The 19,565-nt window shown below is 36.1% G+C and overlaps 1 protein-coding gene across 6 annotated transcripts in view; it reads right to left on the bottom strand.

The window, feature by feature from the left end:
• Window positions 1–19,565, bottom strand: part of FAM135A (family with sequence similarity 135 member A) — a 126,655-nt gene that overhangs the window by 30,299 nt on the left and 76,791 nt on the right. For 4 of the 6 annotated variants that reach the window (XR_006356396.1, XM_044004246.1, XM_044004248.1 and 1 more), the window contains 4 exons: window positions 11,090–11,163; window positions 8,823–8,977; window positions 6,275–8,606; window positions 3,534–3,694 (listed from right to left, as the gene is read on the bottom strand). Coding sequence is in view for 5 of the 6 variants with exons in the window: in XM_044004246.1 (XP_043860181.1) it covers window positions 3,534–3,694; window positions 6,275–8,606; window positions 8,823–8,977; window positions 11,090–11,163 (2,722 nt within the window). In the remaining variant the exon portion in view is untranslated. The remainder of the gene's footprint in view (window positions 1–3,533; window positions 3,695–6,274; window positions 8,607–8,822; window positions 8,978–11,089; window positions 11,164–19,565) is intronic. The other 2 variants (XM_044004249.1, XM_044004250.1) reach the window with 1 other exon arrangement.

Below are 19,565 nucleotides of genomic sequence, written 5' to 3'. Positions count from 1 at the left end.
TGTTGATGTCAGTGAGCAGGCAGTTTTCTAAAGTATCTTCAACGTTTAACACTTAAAAACTGACATCCAGAATCTAAATAATGCCTTTCAGCAGTAAGCAAATGAACAGATTTGATCTAATGCATCATTCTCAATTTAGTGGTGTATTCTTTAGCTATTGCTGTTGTCTTTGTTAGAGTTGCATATAATAAATAAAAATTATGTTTTGTAGCTAGTACTGGTTATATATAGCATGTCAGCTGAGTATGGACTAACTATTCCACAACTCTGTAATACTTATTAGAGCCAGTTTTAGCTATGCCACCCTCCTTTTGGAAACAAGGTGAAGTAGTAATGACCGACGTAGCATGGCATAGTAGAAAGCATCTTAGGCTTTGAGTCAGAAAGATCTGAATACGAATCCTGTCTCAGACACTTACTAGATGTGTGACTTTGGGCAAGCCCCTTAACCTCACAGTCTTGATTTCTTCATCTGTAGAATGGGGATAATAACCACACCTACATCACCAGGTTGCTGTAAGGCTCAAATAAGCAGCATATATAAAAACACTTTACAAACCTTAAAGTATTATATAAATGTAAGTTATTACTCTTTCCAAAAGAAACGTTTAAAAGAGCATACTTTCAGATTCTAGGATATATTGGGTAGAAAAACTCATCTAGCGGCAGGCATCTAGGTGGTGCAGTGGATAAAGCACTCCGGGATTCAGGAGGACCTGAGTTCAAATCTGACCTCAGACACTTGACATTTATTAGCTGTATGACCCTGGGCAAGTCACTTAACCCTCATTGCCCTAAAAAAGAAAAATTCATCTGTTGAAATATGTTTTATAAAGCAGGAGACCTGTTCCATCTAGAGTCAAAACTAAAGATATTTTAATTACATTAAATTTTTTTTTGGTTTTGCAGTCATTAGAAGCATCATGAAATCCCCCAAATTTCTAACCTGCTTATCACACCCCTCTCTTCAATTCTAGACTCAGCATATCAACCTGGAGTGTTGGTCTAAGATATGTGTATTAATGGACCAAATCTATGAACTGTCTCTCCAACAGACTATCAAAATCTAGATGAGTTGAAACAGCATCCATAACTTAAATCTATAAAAATTTTGGATATCTGCTATTTTCTTCAGTTTCATAAAGGTCCTCAGGCAAATATCTGAAGAAAATAGGTTCTTCCTTCTTCTTGTTCTTCATCATTCTTTTTTTTTTTTTTTGGGCAGGGCAATGAGTGTTAAGTGACTTGCTCAGGGTCACACAGGCTAGTATGTGTCAAGTGTCTGAGGCCAGATTTGAACTCAGGTCCTCCTGAATCCAGGGATGGTACTTTATCTACCATACTATCTAGCTGCCCCCTCATTGTTCATTTCCAAAGAGGACCAATGACATCATGGGGTGATGTCTCGACTTAAGTGTGAACTGGATTTAAGTGAAGCAGAGTTGCACAATATTGTCAGCCTCACTCTCTCTCCCAGTCATAAAAGTCCAGTTCCAAGAGAAAAATCAAGACAACTGATGATGGGCTGGGATGCAGTGATAAGCTTGGTATTAAAATATATAGCGAATAAATACCATAAACTCTAGTAACAAAGTTCTTTTCAGTTTTAGTAGTTTAAAGGTTTTGATTCCAAATAGTGAGGGTTTTTTTTGGGGGGGGGCGGGGGGGAGTTTGATTTATAGGTAGAAAGACATAAAATAGCCAGGTTTAGATTGAATGTTCATTACTTCTAATCTGAGATTTGTCACATAGTATGAAATTTAAAATGTGTAAATGTTTACCATTTTAAGAAATTTAACAAAGTGAACTTAGATAATAGATCAATGAGGTAATTGTTCATGCTACAAAATAATTTTTCATTTTGTAAAATGATGCACCACAAGTTTCCTTTATTATTATTTTCAAATCTACTGATGGCTTACACATTTCCTTTAGAGTTCCCTTACTTAGTTCAAATATTTGATTGCAAATTATCAGCTGATGGAAAAGCATATATTTATCATGGGAACTGAGCTTTGAATTCACTTAATTAAATGTAAAAAAAGATATTTTAAGTACTTCATAATACATTAACATTCCATTTGAGATCAGATCTTCAGCAATCTTGAATGTATAGAAGCTGAAAATTCAATTCATTTAAACAGTTATTAAGTAGCTACTATAAGAAAGGTACAATTTAAAAAGGTCTCCAAGTGCATCACAAAATGCTAGTCCTTGGGGGGCAGCTAGGTGGTGCAGTGGATAAAGCACTGGTCCTGGATTCAGGAGGACCTGAGTTTAAATTTTACCTCAGACACTTGATAGCTGTGTGACCCTGGGCAAGTCACTTAACCCTCACTCCCCCCACCCCCCACCCCTGCCCCACCCCAAATGCTAGTTCTTATGCTTTACTTAAGATCCTGGCTGGCTTTTAACTTATAGTTGTTTTCTTTAAAAGTTTTATTGATACTTTTTGTTTTACTGATGCCTTTTGATTTTTTAAAAAATCACAGACATTTCTAGATATATGCCCCTTTCCCTCACCACTGGATCTCATCTTGTAAAAAAGAAAAACAGTAAAACAAAATCAGTGGATATAGTGACCATGTCTGACAGTGTAGGTGATATCTACACCCACAGTTGCCCTGCTCTCCACTGAGTTTTGTTTTATTTATCTTCTAGGACCAGTGCTGGTCATTATAATTAATCAACCTGTAATTAAATCTTGTTATCTAGTTTCCTATATCACAACAAACTAGAAAAGGTACATTTGAATACAGTCAGGTTCTTTTAGAGGAAGCTTATTGACTACAGTTAGAAGTAGAAGCTGACAGATGGTTAAGACAGAGGAAAAACAATTCAAAAATGTATGCAGAAATTAGTTTTCTAATATAATCCAGTACAAAGATACTATATTAATAATGTTGAAATAAAAAATAGACAAATATGCTTAATGTCCTTTGTTAAGAAGCAAGGAAATATGTCTGAGCAAGATGCTAATCCAAAATGACTAAAAGAAAGTTTTAATAATTGGAGTGATAAACATAAGCTCTTTGAAAAATTAACTTGATAATAATGGAAGCTAGTATATATTTAGTACTTTAAGGTTTATAAAGCATTTCACATGTTATCACATTTGACCTAACAACAACTCTGTGAGGTGGGTGTTACCATTATTCCCACTTTAAGACTGGGAAAACTCAAAACTTACATGACTAGCCTAGGGTCACATACCCAGTAGGTACTGAGGTAGGCTTGAACTCAGGTCTTCTTCCCTAGCTCCAAGTCCAGCACTTTATCTACCATGCTATCTAACTGCCTGAAATCCAATGAATTGTCTTTCACAAGTCCCTTTCCAATAATGCCCAATCACTATGGTGTTACTATTTATATAAAATGGAATGCATGCTTCTTAGATTTTGTAGAGGTGTCAGTATCATGTTTAAGTAATTTAAGAATCCTTTTTTTAAGATCAGAAAACAAATAATAAAAGAAAATTATCATCATCATTAATGGGACTAAATATTTTCATCAAATGCTATGGTTGCACACACCGTCTAAACCATGGACACAGACAATGAGATGTATTCCATCTTCTGAACTATCATCCTCTTCCATGCTGAAATAAGGTATTGAGGAAGCCAGCTGGAGAACATCACTATACATAAATCCAGGTAGCTTAAGTTGTCTTAATTCTTCCTTTGCCTGAAGGAAACTGAAGCAAAATATGTAAATTAATGCCTAATAATAGTGCATTATATTTTTGGTGCCAGGAAGAAAACATATTAGGTTTATGGAATTACAAAGTAAATCCAGAAGATTAAAAAAAAATAATTAAATTATATATTATTAAGTTCTAATATTTTACCAATAATCTTTCCCTTTCTTTTTAGAAAATTCTAATTCTAATCAAATACAGAAAACTTAAATGGGAAATCATTTAAGGATAATACTAGGAGTGAAGACTTTTCTAAATTTCTAATTAAAATTTCAGAAGAAAGCTTGCGAGAGACAATTGCAGGTAAGTCTTCAGCTTTCACACACACACACACACCCACATCCCCACCCACCCACACCCACACACCCTGTTCTTAGCTACAATATTTAATAGGTTAGGCTGTATCGTGTCTATCTTCCTTACAACAATGAACAGTGGGAACAAAGGTTGTGCAATAAGGGTATTGTTGTAATATAAGCATTTGGTGGTGATACTGAGTTGAAGGTGTGATAAACCAATGTCTTAGGTTTTGTAAACACTAGACCTTATCATACATTTAATATTTATGCTTGATCAACAGATTAGAAACTACAACCAACTTTGTATTACAACGAAAGAAGTGTATGAGTTATTACTGGCCTACCTGCGTTGAATATATAAAAGGAGGATCCAAATTTTGTAGATGACTGCTAAATGACCTAGGGGGAGTGATGGAGCTTGTGGAAGGCTATGGCTATCTTCAATGCCACAGAAATGGTTTTTGGAACTCAGAAGGTGGGGGAAGGTATGATTATATAGTTCTCCAGTACACCAGTGTTTCCTTAATAATTTAAGTGGTTGACATGTATAAACTATATCTGATTGCTTACCACCTCAGGGAGGGGGGAAGGGAGTGAGGGAAGAAGGGATAAAATTTCAAACTCAAAACTTTAAATAAAAATGTTTATTATTAAAAAATAATTTAAGTAGTTTAGAAGTATAACAGTGTTTTATGAACTTGCGTTTACTGTCAAAAAAACCTCAAAGAATGAAGTATTCTTTGCTTTTTGGTCATGACAGAACTGGAGACTGGCTTCTGGCTCAATTCAACAAACACTTATACTCCAGTATGTGCAATATAACACAAAGATGGGGAGGTAGTAGTTCAATACTCTCGGTAACAGCAATTTTGGTAGTGAACTTTAAGAATATTTAGTTTTAATCCATTCCTGATAATCAAAACACCAAGATATATAAGTATTCATTTGTGAGACAATACTGTCTTAATCTTAGAGGGAACTAGATGGCACAGTATATAGAGCACAGGACTTGGAATCTGGAAGACTTAAATTCAAATCTTACTTCAGACATTAGGTTGTGTGACTCTGGGCAAGTCACTTAACCCCTGTCTGCTTCACTTTCCTCATTTGTAAAATGGGGTTAACAATAGTACCTACCTCCCAGGGCTGGTGAGAGGAAAAAATGAGATAAGATTTGTAAAGAACCTGCAAACTTTAAAAGTGCTATGTAAATGCAAGTTGTTATTATTATTCAGTGTTTGTGTTGGTGAAAGGATAGCTAAATATGTCACTAATGTGGAAAAAAAATCAGCTCATCTAGGAATACAGTTAAAGTAAGCATTTTTACTTTAACTGCTGGCCTGGTTGTCCTGATCTTTTCAAGTTTTATCCTTACATGAGGTGATGGAGGTTCTACTTGTCTCCCTGATCCTTCTCCCCAGCTATTCTCCATCAGCTTTATAAACTAGATAACTAGTATCCAGATAATGATAAACTTATGTAGTTCTATATATTTTGTAGGCCTTGGAACTTCCTGGTCATTTCCTTGCTGCTACAGTGGTGGACAATTTCATTAATCCTTAGGTCTGTTCAGAATACCTGTTTTTCTCTAAGGTAGAAGTAGGTAGAAAAGGCTGCTAATTTAATATACTGAAAATATAATTTTAACTTAGAATGTCATCTATAAAATCACTACTGGAACATCTATTCTTAGGTAGGAATGGCTTGCTTATATCAAGAGAAGAATAATTAATGACTGTGTGTCTCTAAGAGACATGCTATACTTACCTCTTCCCTTTTAGGTGGCTACATGAGAGAATATTTCTAGGTTACTTTTGTATTACACAAACCAGAGTACAAATAGATTTTCATTCCTTGAGTATAATTTGTGGTATTTCCAGTGCAATTAGAAACACATTTTCTACTTCCCAGGATTTAAACTATCATACTTTTATGTTTTATTGCAAATTTATTTTTGTTCTCTAAAAACACACAATTTAAAGAATTGTATTTTGGTCTGTTGGCCATTTCTGGAAGTAAATATACCATTATGAGAAACTTAAGTTAATATTCTAAGGTAGGAAAATGGTTCCTTCATAAGTCTAACAGGAGGTAGCTGGCTAAGACATGAAGACTGTCAATAGTTCACACACCTATTAACTAATTTAATTCAATAAGCACTTGTTAAATGCACACTGACTCTCCATCATCTCTATTTTCTTTCCTTCAAAAGTTCACATTTAAGTAGCTCCATAAAGGTATTTAATTTAAAGAAATATACTATTGGTCTATTACTTACGCTTGTATTTGAGGTTTGGGTGAATTTTCATACCAGGAAATTGATGAAGTAGTGCTGTATGAAGTGCTGCTTGGTTGTTTCGTGATTGCGTCAAATTTGTTTTTAGAAGAACACTTAACACTACAAGGAGACTCTCTTGGTGCAGATGGGAAAGACAAACAACCAGGAGTACACATAGCAGGCATATTTATACCATCCCTCAGATAGTCACTGTTTATTCTTTCAGCGTGGAGAAATTTCTCTTCTGCTAGCCCATGACTGTTCTCAAAGTGAGCACTTATTGCTCCATCCAAAACTGAATCATCTGCTTCCTCATAATACCCATTTTGAACCATTTCTTGATCCTGCTCTTCCTCCTCTTCCTCTTGTTGAGGATTAATCATGTCTTTTTCAGAAATCTCCTTCTGAGGACTAACTGGATTGCTGTGGTCAATAGCACATGTATCAGAAATATCCGCACTACTTTGAGAACCAAAATAATTCTCCACAAGCCCTTGTTTTACCATATCAGTACTGCTGGCTGATGAAAGGTCATTTGTGCCTGTGTGAGTTTCCTTTTGAACTACTGGTAATTCTGCAACCATTTGTTTGAGGTCTAATTTTTCTTCATGAGGTCTATCTTCACTAAACTCTGCATTATTAGAAACTGAACCTGTAACATCACAAGTGGCTCCCAAATAATTAAGTTCTGAATTTAGTGTAGTCACTTTCTCTGTAGAGATAAAAGGCTTGTCAGGACTTTGAGAGTCCTTACTAACCATATTAAAGTTTGCCTGTGAGCTGTGGCTACTAGAGGTATCTTCCACTGAAGCAACCACCTGCAATGGATCTCTTATATCTGAATGTAAGGAATTTATAGCTATAGGCTCAGTGTCTGAAAGTCCTGAAAATACAACACTCTGCTGCTGCAAAATAATACTTGACTTTTTGTCATCATCGTATTTTGGCAAATCAATTATTCCTAAATTTAACACAGTTTGACTATCACTTAGATGGCACTCAGGTACAACAGATCTCTTAGAATTTTCATCAGGTGACAGTTCATCATCATCCGAAGGTAAAGAATTTATGGATGTCAAGGATGACTGTATTTCACTTAAAGCACTTGTACTCTCTGTACAATGGCTTTCTAATGAAATTTTTATATTAGAATCTGGTTTTAGCAAAAGCTGAGGATACATTCTTTCATTATTAGCACCTTTTTCTTGTATGGTTTCAAATATTACATCAGGGTTTGGATGTGTTGCAAAAGAACTTGGTTCACTTTCAACACCTGAATCTGAAAATCTAGAGGAGGCATATGTAACATTAACATCTGGTAACTTAATTGTATCTGTACTTACTGCAACATGATATTCTCTTGCAGAAAGACCAGATGGATTACTTTTTAATTTACTTAAAGACTCTCCAACACATCGGCACTTTATTTCTTGTACAAATTCCTTTTCAGACACTAATCCTTCTATAGATTTAAATTTATCACTAGTTTCTATAGACTGAAAATTGGGTAACTGAGAATTATCCAAAAATATTTCATCTTGCTGAGATTCTGTCCATAGCCCTACTGTGACAGTTACTTTCTCTCCCCTGAAAGGATCTTTACTACTTGGTTTTACTTCAATTGTCCTAACTCCTGTTGAATCAGTTGTTTGATGATCATGGCAAACGTCCGATGGCCTTCCAGATGCCAGATTGTGATCCACTTGTGTAATTTCATTATCGTCCTGGGAGATATCAAGTTTACCTGAAATGGACAAATTTGCACAAAGATTTAGGCTGCCAAAGTTCAAAGAGGAAAATTGGTTTGGCTGTATATTTTCAATTTTTGTAGGCTTTTGTTCAGTTCTGTCTGTGTCAGCTGGCAAAAAGCCAACTTCTTTTTGACTTGTCTGTCTGATGCAGGTCTTTGTCTCATAATTAACTCCCCTGATTGTGGGATCCAGACCTTCCTTTTGGCTATATGAAGGCTTGCCTTCAGAGCATATAAAGAGGTCCTCTGATGCTGTACTTTTCAAACATTTGTAGCCTACCAAAACCACAGAGTCCTTAGAGTTTTGTTTTATTACTCTTTTGGTGTTTTCAGTTCTTATAGTTCTCATCAGTTTAGTAACCTTAACCTTGGGTTTATTTGAATCTTCATTTTTTCCTTTTAGAGACTTTGTGAGCTGCTTTTCACCTTCTGTATACAATATATTGGAGGCACCAGCAGGTCTGATTTTCAACTCTGGGCTAGAAAGTCCAGTTATAGGGCTTTCTTCAGTCTCATATTTATCCATTCTATTGGACTCTGATCTCTGAAGATTCTGAATTCCCATCCAGGGTGCATCTAAGTCTTTTATCCAAAGAAAAAAAGATTCAGGTTTAAAACAAGAGAACTCAAATGATTAAGATGTATTTTTTCTGCATATAACTTTCAAATATCCTCAAAATAAATGTAACCAGAGGGAAAAATGCTTCAAAGTGAACAAAGTTTTATGTGCATTATGAATGAACACATTAAAAAAACCATTCCTGGCTTGCATACACATTTTACTTTGGTTATACTTACCTTCAGTAACAGAATCTAAATACCTATCTTCAAAGATTATAGGTAATGAATTGAGATCTCCATCGAGTTCACTACATTCAATAGGAAGGGGTGGAAGAGAGCTGCAGAAGGAAGTGTTTTTGATAGCTGTGCACATCTGAAGATGACTCTGAGCACTGAAAAATATAAACTGTTAGTCAGTACTGTAATATATACTTAATAAATTCAATTCTTGCCTCTAGACTTTCCATGGTCCAAAGGAAAAAACAACTGTGAAAGCAGCTCAATAGTACAACTACTTGGAAAGTGGGGAGCATTGGTCAGGGATAGAGTTAGGATCCCTTTATCTCTTAGCTAAAGCAAAAGGTTATTCACCTTATGTGTATAAAACCAATAAAGAGGAAACAGCTGGTAAGGTTATGTTCCTTTACTAAAAACTTCATGTGGAAAATAAATACCTCAATCCCAGGATGTAGAAGCTAAGATACAATAAACTGGTATAAAATATATTTATTTTAATTTTTAAAAATTACATTCTGCTTTACTAGGCAGTTGGGTGGTATGGAGGGGAAGGTGTTGGACCTGGAGTCAGGAAACTTGAGTTCAAATATGGCCTCAGATAGATTAACTAGTTGTGTGATCATAGGCAAGGTAAGTCACTTAATTGTTGTCTGTCTGTTTCCTTATCTGTAAAATGCAGGGGTGGGGTGATAATAATACCTACCTCCCATGTTATGAAAATGAGATAATATTTGTAAAAGATTTTGCAAACTTAAAAGTACTATATAAATGATAGCTCTTATTATTATGTTTATTGTTCTGCATTACTTTTATGTATACATCTATGTTGGCATTATTAGTCTTAGTATATAAATTTCTCAAGTGTAAGTAGGTTTAAGGGATTAGATCTGTCTAATTTACTGTAAAGCACACATAATAGAAATGACAAAACATAAGGGTGCATTTATATTGTTTGATGCTAGTATTGATAAGGTAAAATAATGTGCTTATTTAAACAGAAAAATGGTAGTGAAAAGGACTAATGTGAGAAAAAGCAGGAAAGTGCAAGCTACGCTACATTTACCTAGAGTTTAAGGTTAACCTAAGGAAGTGGTGGGGACAGAAACAGGAGGGGTAGGTTTGGTCCTAAAAAAGGGGAGGAGACCCTAAAAAGCCAGATTAACGTGTTTAGATTTTATTTAGTTGGCTTTTTTAAGGCTTCTGATGTAAAAATGACATGATCTACAGCAGTGGGGTCAAACTCAAATAGAAAAGGATCCCTGTGGGTTACATATTGATTTAGAAAACCACAAAAATTAAGATTATCCATGTTGTATTATATTTTTTATTTATTTTGTTAAACTTTTCCCAGTTACATTTCATGTAGTACTGTTGCACTAAGAGTTTTATGGGGCAAGTTGGAGAGTTTCACACCTTTGATCTACATCATCACTGAATGCCTATTGGATATTTTGAATCAGATATTCCATAGGCTTTCTAAATGCAATAACCTCTTATTTGACTTGCTGGTTGCCTGATTTTCAGCCATATTCCTCACCTCCCTCCATTGGAACTCTGGACTTTGTCTCTGGGATTCTGGGCTCTGATAGATGAGCTTTCAGTTCCTCTTTTCTGGAACCATGTCTTCACAATCACTTCCTGGAAACTGCTGAATCATGCTAACTTATATGTACCCAATTTAATTCTCCTTTATGTTTTTCTGTTAGAATGTAAGTTCCTTGATGGTAGGAACTGTCTTGCTTGTTTATATTTGTATAGTACTTAGTATGGTGCTTGCATATAGTAAATGCTTTAAAAAATGCTTTAGCATATCAAACATTATTATTCTAACACAAAGTCAACAGGAGAAATGAAACTAATTTCCTTTGGATACTAAAGCTAGATGCCAGTTTGAAACTAGAGGCTAGTGACAACTTATTTGCAGGAGATAAAGATATAAATGAAAGGATCCAGATGTTGTGAAAATAAGGGGTTTCTTTTTTGCTCTAGCAGGATCATGTATCCATAAAAATATCAAGGAAATGTAGCACCGGGAAGCTGAAAGTTATGATTTGTCAGGTCAGGGATAGCTCTTCAACTAAAGAATGGGGCTTCATCTCAGATTTCTGTACATTTGACTGACCTGATTGGTGAGGCAGTTTTCTGGAATTTAGTTTCTTACAGACTCCCCATCTTGTATATTCAGCAAAAAATAATATTGAGACAGAAGTTCCATGCAAAGAAAATTAATATAACTCTTGTAGTATTTTCTGCTTTGGATTACTTACTGGAGTTCTTGAAAGGCAAGGGCTGCTTGCCTTGGATGTTCAAAACAGAAGAATGCTTCAGAAAACCTGCGTACCTGAAAAATCCCAAGAGTTACTGTTAATCAAATATAGAACAATTTTAGGTAAAAGAGGCAGTTGTAAATTCTTAAGAATACGATTAGACTACAATTGAAATACAGCAAAATGATATTTATATACTAATTTCAGATGACAAGAAGTAGTATTTATTAATACTACTCCAATTGATCAAAATGAAATGTTACAAGAATATGAAAATAAACACCTATGTGAAGGGTTCTGAAAGAAGGCTATACTTACAGTTCTAGTCATAGTTCTAAGGGGCACTTGCACATTGCCAAAGAGTTCACAAAGCACCTAAAAGTTCCATGAATGAAGATAACGCTCTCAGCAATACTGTCAAATAGGCAAAGATATACCTGACCTTTCCTTTCTTTCCTGATCCCCTTTAGATAACCTGGCATCATCACTGCCTAATCTCTCTTCTTATAAAAAACAAAACTAGGGAAGAATCTGAAAGTCATTTACATTTTGATATTCACACAATACTGACATATCTTGAAGTCATATCTTGCCAAATTTCAGACTTATATATAACAGGTCAGGAATCATTTACTCAAACATAGCTTACTGACAATATTCAATGCAGTATTTTGAGATGTGGTCTTTCCTTCAGTGAGGGAGAACTCACTACTTTCTGAAGGAATCTATTATAATTTTGGTTCTCTCTAAATGTCAGGAAGTTCTTTTTCAAATTTGAATTTACCTCTTTGCAAGCTTGCCTTCTAAAGCTCAGCAGAACAAATTAACAGGGATGATAGTCCTTCAAATATCTAAGGCTAACTACCATGTCCCTTCCCTAAAACTTCTCTAAGATAAACACCTACAGTTTCTTCAACTCATCTTCATATGAAATCCCTCATCATACTGAATGCCTGTCTGCCTCTGACATTATTCAGTTCATCAATTCCTTTTCTAAAATGTAATATCCAGTACCAAACATGATACTTCAGGTGTGGGCTTACCATGGTGGAGTTTATATAGTAAGGCTATCACCTTCATATCATTATACAGTTTCTTTTTTTTTTTTTGTGAGGCAATTGGGGTTAAGTGACTTGCCCAGGGTCACACAGCTAGTAAGTATTAAGTGTCTGAGGCCGGATTTGAACTCAGGTACTCCTGACTCTAGGGCCAATGCTCTATCCACTGCGCCCCTATACAGTTTCTGCGCCTCTATCTAGCTGCCCCTATACAGTTTCTTTTAATGTACCATAAGATTAATTAGTTTTCTTGGTGATCGGGGCAGTTAGGTAGTATAGTGGACAGGGTGGGCCTGGAATCAGGAAGACTCATCTTCTTGAGTTCAGATCTGACCTCAAACACTTACTAGCTGTGTGACCCTGGGCAAGTCACTTAACTCTGTTTGCCTCAGTTCCTCATCTGTAAAATGAGTTGGAGAAGGAAATGGCAAACCACTCCAGTATCTTTGCCAAGAAAACCCCAAATGGGGTCACAAAGAATCAGACAAGATTGTAATGAATGAGCAACCTATATTCTACTATTGACTCATATTGTATTTACAATTGACTAATGGTTTCAGATGAATTGCTTCTATCTCATCCTGCCTCCCCCATTATAATTTTTTTTTTCAGGGCAATGAGGGTTAAGTGACTTGCCCAGGGTCACACAGCTATAAGTGTCAAGTGTCTGAGGGCACATTTAAACTCAGGTACTCCTGAATCCAGAGCCTGTGCTTTATCCACTGTGCCACCTAGCTGCCCCCCCTGCCATTATACTTTGAAGTTGATTTTTTTGAACCTAAGTATAAGCTTTTCAATTAGTCTTGGCTAACTGGCCTTGGATTTGGCCCAAATATTTTAGTTTTTAAAATTTTTCTTGATTACTGTCTCTTTCAGTGAGTTAGCTATCCTGGCCATCTTTTTTCATCTTCAAATCTGGTAAGCATGGATATTCCAGAGGCAGAGCCAAGATGGCAGAGTAAAGCCAGGAAGTTGCCCGAGCTCTCTCAAATTTCCCTCAGAAACAACGTTAAATTAAGCCTCTAAACGGATTCTGGAGCTGCAAACACTACAAAAAGACAGAGTGAAAAATGCTTGGGGCACTGCATGCCCCAAGAGCACAACTCAACTTGAAAAGGCATGAAAGAGGCTAAAATATTAATAAGAACCATTAAAAAACCCTCACCACAGAATATTACTATGGCAATAGGGAGGATCAAAACATAAACTCAGAGGAGAACAACAATGTCAAAATCCCTATATATGAAGCCTTAAAGGGAAAGGGGAATGGTCTCAAGAGCAAAAAGTCCTCTTGGAAGAGCTCAAAAAGGATTTTATAAGCCAAATAAGAGAGGTAGAAGAACAATTGGGAAATGAGAGTTATACAAGAGAAAGTCAATAGCTTGGAAAAGGAAAATAACGCCTTAAAAATACAACTGGACAGGGGGCAGCTAGGTGGCGCAGTAGATAAAGCACCGGCCCTGGATTCAGGAGGACCTGAGTTCAAATCCGGCCTCAGACACTTGACACTTAACTAGCTGTGTGACCCTGGGCAAGTCACTTAACCCTCATTGCCCTGCAAAAAAAAAAAATACAATTGGACAAATGGAAAAGCTGACTGGGGAAAATAATTCCTTTAGAATCAGAATTGGGCAGATGAAAGCTAATGACTCAATGAAACAACAGGAAGAAGTAAAGCAGAATCAAAAGAATATAAAAGTAGAAAAAAAATGTAAAATATCTCTTCAGAAAAACAACAGACCTAGAAAATAGATCTAGGAGGGACAATTTAAGAATAATTGGACTACCGGAGGGCCAAGATAAAAAAAAAAAAAGAGCCTGTACAGTATATTTCATGACATTATCAAGGAGATCTGATCCAATGTCTTAGAATCAGAGGAAAAAATAGTCACTGAAACTATAGATCACCTCTTGAGGTGGAAACGGAAAACTTCAAGGAATATCATAGCCAAATTCCAGAATTATCAGGTAAAGGAGAAAATACTGCAAAAAGCCAGAAAAAAACAATTTAAACATCAAGGAGCAACTATCAGGGTTACACAGGACCTGCAGCCTCAACTTTAAAGGATCAGAGGGCTTGGAATATGATATTCCAGAAGGCAAAGGAACTTCAATTACAGCCAAGAAAGTACTACCTTGCAAAATTAAGCATAATCTTTTAGGGGAAAAGATGTGCATTCAATAAAATATGAAACTTTAAAACTTTCCTAATGAAAAACCCAGAACTGGACAGAAAATTCTATCTACAAATACAAGACTCCAGAGAAGCATAAAAAGGTAAAACAGGAGGTGGGGGGGGTGGGGGGAGAGAAACATGTTATCAATAAGGTTTAAATGTTTACATCCCTACACAGGAAGAAGATACTTGTAACTCTTGAGACCTATATTTTTATTGGGACAGACAGGAGGAGTACACATAGACAGAAGTGTGGGTATAAGTTGATTTTGATGTGATGATACAAAAAAAAAAAACAACCCAAAAACCATCCTTAAAGGGTGACAAAAAAGATTATACTGGGAGAAGAGGAAAGGGGAGGCAGAATGGGGTAAATCATATCACATGAAGGGGCACAAAAGACCTATCACAATAGAGGGAAAGAAGGGAGGGGTTAACATTGTTTCAACCTTACTCTCAGCTGATTAGTCTCAAAGAGGGAATAATATACATGTTCGGTCAAGTATAACATTTTATCTTACTCTATAAGGAAGTAAGAAGGGAAAGGGGAAAGAAAAAGGTGGGGTGCTGATAGAAAGGTGGGACAAAACTATGAGGCAAAAAGAGAAAGGGAAAAAGGGAGGTGGGTTGATAGAAGGGACAATAGATTGAGGGAGGTGGTAGTCAGAAGCGAAACACTTGTGAGAAGGGACAGGGGAAAAGGAAAGAGAAAAGTATAAACCAGGAGAAAAATAGGATGTGGGGAAATACAGAGTTAGTAATCATAACTGTGAATGTGAATGGGATGAACCCTCCCATAAAATGGAAGAGAACAGCAGAATGGATTAAAAAAAGAATCCTACAATATGCTGTTGTTGTTTTGTTTGTTTGTTTTTTTAGTGAGGCAATTGGGGTTAAGTGACTTGCCCTGGGTCACAGAGCTAGTAAGTGTTAAGTGTCTGAAGCCAGATTTGAACTCAGGTCCTCCTGACTCCAGGGCCAGTGCTCTATCCACTGAGCCACCTAGCTGCCCCTAATATGTTGTTTACAAATTTGATAATCATGCTATCTATACGCATTTCAAACCTTTTATCCATACGGTTAAGATATTTTGTGTTTGTTAATGAAATGTCAGGCAGATAGAGATAGAATGATAAATGTGATGGGGATCTTTTCCTTGCTTTTGAAATCATACTTTGCCTAAGACTGATAATAAGTCTGCTTTAGTTGAGGATCCCACTTAGAAGTGAGGAACTGAGTCAGAAAGGATAAAGTTGGTCTTCCTTACCACCCCTACCCCCACCTCCAACCTGAGTTATTTGGATTCCTTTCAAAATATGCTGGGGGCTATAATCTTGGCTGAGGCTGCTGGATGAGAAGGAGCATGTTTCAGCACCCTGGGCTTTCTGAAGCTAGATCCCTAGCCCTTGCAGGCTGCCCAGCCAGGCTATAGGTCTTGCAGGATCTGCTACTCATCTCTAAACCCAATTCCTCCTCCCCTCTCTGTTCCAAGGTTACCAGATTCCAAGGATGCAGGGTCTATTCTCACGATACTCTCTCCATCCTTATTTCCTCCTCTTAGAATTCCTAGTTTTCTTCAAAACTCAATTTCCACTTTTAAATTAAGCCTTTCCTAAACCCCTTGGCTGCCTGTGCCTTTCCCTCCCCAAATTAAGTTGTCTTTGTTTTGTATCAACTGAAGAGGCAGTATGGTGTAGCTGAGAGAAAGTTGTCATGAAGACCTGGATTTATGTCATATTTCTGACACAAACAGGTGGTATGACCCCTCACAAGTCACTTAACTTCTCACTGTAACTCTCTAAGACTCTTAAGTTGCAGAGAAGGTGTTGACCTGAATTGGTAGAGGAAGTTTCCTCACCCTGGAATTCTCTATACTACCAGAGTCCAGAACTCTATTCCTATCCTTTTTATAGATGTACACATTATTTTCCCTTATGGAACACAAGCTCTGCAAGGGTAGGGGCTGTTTCATTCTTGTCTCTGCATCCTTTGTATGTAGCAGAATAGCTAGCAGATAGTATGTACTTAATAAATACTTGCTGATTAACTGATTCCTTTCCCCCTAAACTACTACTCTGGACTTGATCTTTTTCTAGTGGGAATCATCCTATCATCCTCCTGATCAGGAAATACAGTAGTGTGCTTCATTGCTTTTGCTGCCTCTTACCTCCAAATATCTAGGATACAGGGAGAGGTGCAGAATGCTGGAGGTAACTAGATGCTCTATTCAAGTATTCCTCAGGAAAGGGAAGATTGGAGAGGAGTAACAGTATGTTGACACATGGAGGAACAAATGGAGAATAGAAGGGGTGCCAAAGAAGCAAGGGAGCTCTGGGTTTCAAGGGATCTTTAACACTTGTGCACGCCAGTAAGTTTGTTACCATAAATCCAAAAGCATAATTAAATGTTAGAAGATGTCAGGGAAAGCTAGACAATGACAAAAAATCTGGCTACTCAGGGACTAGAAAATGAACAATTGTAGCATTTCATATAAACTACTTATCAGTAAGGAAGTGTGATATAGTAGAAAGAGTGGATTTGGTGTCAGAGGACCTAGGGTTTGAGTCTGGCTCAGATACTATTTGTGTAATTTTACGTAAGTTACCTAATCTCTCTGGGGCCTGGTTTTCTCATTTAAAAATATGGGGGGGGGGGACGACGGACGGTTTGAACTAAATAATCTTTGAGGTCTAATTCTAAATCTATCATTCTATGTAATTGGTGCCTAATTACCATAGACCACAATAATATACAGTACCAAAATGTTTCATGACCTTTGTTACAACAAGTAAGATACAGTTTTGCCTTCCGGAAACCCAACCATTTTCATAAAAAATGACAAGGGACTGAGTACCTTCTTTGGCGATGGGTTTTCTTTTAATGGTTCTTGATGTTTGTGGACAAAGTTGTCACTTTCTAGTCCAGGACTCAAAATATTCTGAGTAGTCTGGACATTAATAGTACCATTTACTTATTCTTATAGAGAACAGAGGCAAGGAACAATACATATTACTTTGCAAGAGGTTCATGACAGAAGGAATAAAATCAAGCCTAAAGGTTTTGAAGTTGGAACCTACCATCTGGTCTTGTAACGTTGCTAAAAACACAGTTTTTAATTACTATAATGAACATGGACACTCTCAAAAACATTTTTGGAAGGGCAAAATAAGTTTTAAAATATGCAGTTGGTATATAGACTGTAGCTGCTATCTTTGAGAGAAGTAAGGAGAAAAAAAATGCAAACACAATTATCAACAGCAATTACAGAGATATGATGATGAACATGCTACCTATTTCCTAAAAGAAAAGTGATAGTCTCAGGAAGTATTAAAAGACATACTTTTGGACATGATCAATGTGGGAATTTGTGTGTGGAGGGTGTGTGTGTGGGAAAGGTAAAAGGAGGAGAAAATACATTTTCTCAATTAAAAAAATTTTTAAAAGAATGCAGGGAATAAAATGAAAATTTTCACATTGCAAGAATTCAAATAAGGGATACAGAACATCTTCAAGTAAAAAAAACCCTAATGCTTAAAGGAGGTAAATTACAGTTATCTGCAATATTAATTTATGTAGAATATGCTGGTTCCTTAGTATACTCAAATACAAACAATAATATTGTTTTTGTTTAAATTTATATTGAAAATTTACCAGAACCTTATAACCCAAAGAATAAGACATCTTTGAAAAGCAGTTTATTCTATTACTTTGGGTTTTGTCAAATCTATTATTTAAATCAGTTTCACCTCTCTAGAACAAATGGTGGAAGGAAGAAATTACTTACTTTATAACACAAAACATGCTGTTAGGAAACTGGCCAATGTTTATAAGTTCTATCTGAAGTATGTGATTTAGTTATTTTAGAAAGCAAAATCTGGAAAGCAATGACACCACCTGGCCAAAATGTTAAAAGCAAAATAATTTATGTAGGCCAATAGCTAAATAAAAAATGCTACGCCTGTTATTAAAAATATTGAAGAAAATGTGCATATGATAGTATTTAGGGGTTAAGAACAGATGATGTGGAATTAAGAATTTTTAAGTCTTATAATACAGATTCATCAACAAAAAGGCATTTATTAAGTACCCAGGAGCTGGTGATTCAAAGAGAAAAATGAAACAGTCTCTGTCCTCAAGGAGGGAAAGCACCCAGAATTTATTAACAGCAAGTTAATTGGTCAAATTGCATTTGAAAAATTATAGTGCTTTTAACATGCTGTTTTAACATACATGTTCCTACACAATTTCCTATGTTCTTTTCCTCCACAAATCTCATCATTTCAATGAAAAATGTTCTTTTGATGATGGCATATTGGTTGTAAATTTTCAAATAGCAGAATCTTAAAAGAACTAAAGGTGCATTTGACACAAAGACCAAAGCAAAGATACACATTGGGCACAAGGAGCATGAAGTATATATTGCCTCGATGAAGGTAAAGAAAGACTTAAGAAATATCATTAAGGAAATGTAGGACCAGAAAAGGAAGCGGTCCAGTCATTTAGCAAGAATGAGATAAGAAAAGGATAGCCTGACAATTCAATTATAACTCACAAAATACTAAACAAAACAACACAAAACAAAACCAGAGAGTCTTTAGTTCATTATGTTGATGTTATTAGGAGGATCTATGGAAGAACATGGGACAAGAAGTATAAGGTAAAAAAAGTATGGGTGGTTTGTGAGGTGTATCAATGGATGGAATAAACATAAAAATGAGATCAGATCCCCTGAGGTACTGAAATAAAGAGATTCAAAGAGGAGCTTAGAGAACTCCCCAAACAAGATTGGACATAATAAGCACAAGGAGAAGGAAAAAGAATATTTACTAAGATTGCCTTTGGGTATGGTTAAATTCCAAAAGATATTAAAAAACAAAAACCTTGAATTAACATGAAATTAGAGAAATATCCTATTTTGAATCAAGAACTGACATTCTCTCTCACTATATAGATCCATATGGTTTTGTAATTGGCAATTTTCACTATAAGAAAGAATAAGGTTTGACACAAAAAAGAGAATTAACTTCTTCACTGCCTGAAAAATAATAATAGAGAATTTATAAAAATCAACAAAGAATGGGGGTAGCTAGGTGGTGCAGTGGATAAAGCACCGGTCCTGGATTCAGGAGAACCTGAGTTCAAATCTGGCCTCAGACACTTCACACTTACTAGCTGTGTCACCTTGGGCAAGTCACTAACCCTCAGTGCCCAGCAAACAACAACAACAAAAACAAAATCAACA

Source organism: Dromiciops gliroides, chromosome 4, assembly GCF_019393635.1.
Source record: "Dromiciops gliroides isolate mDroGli1 chromosome 4, mDroGli1.pri, whole genome shotgun sequence".
Lineage (NCBI taxonomy): Eukaryota > Metazoa > Chordata > Mammalia > Microbiotheria > Microbiotheriidae > Dromiciops > Dromiciops gliroides.
This window is presented reverse-complemented; position numbering and strand designations above follow the sequence as displayed.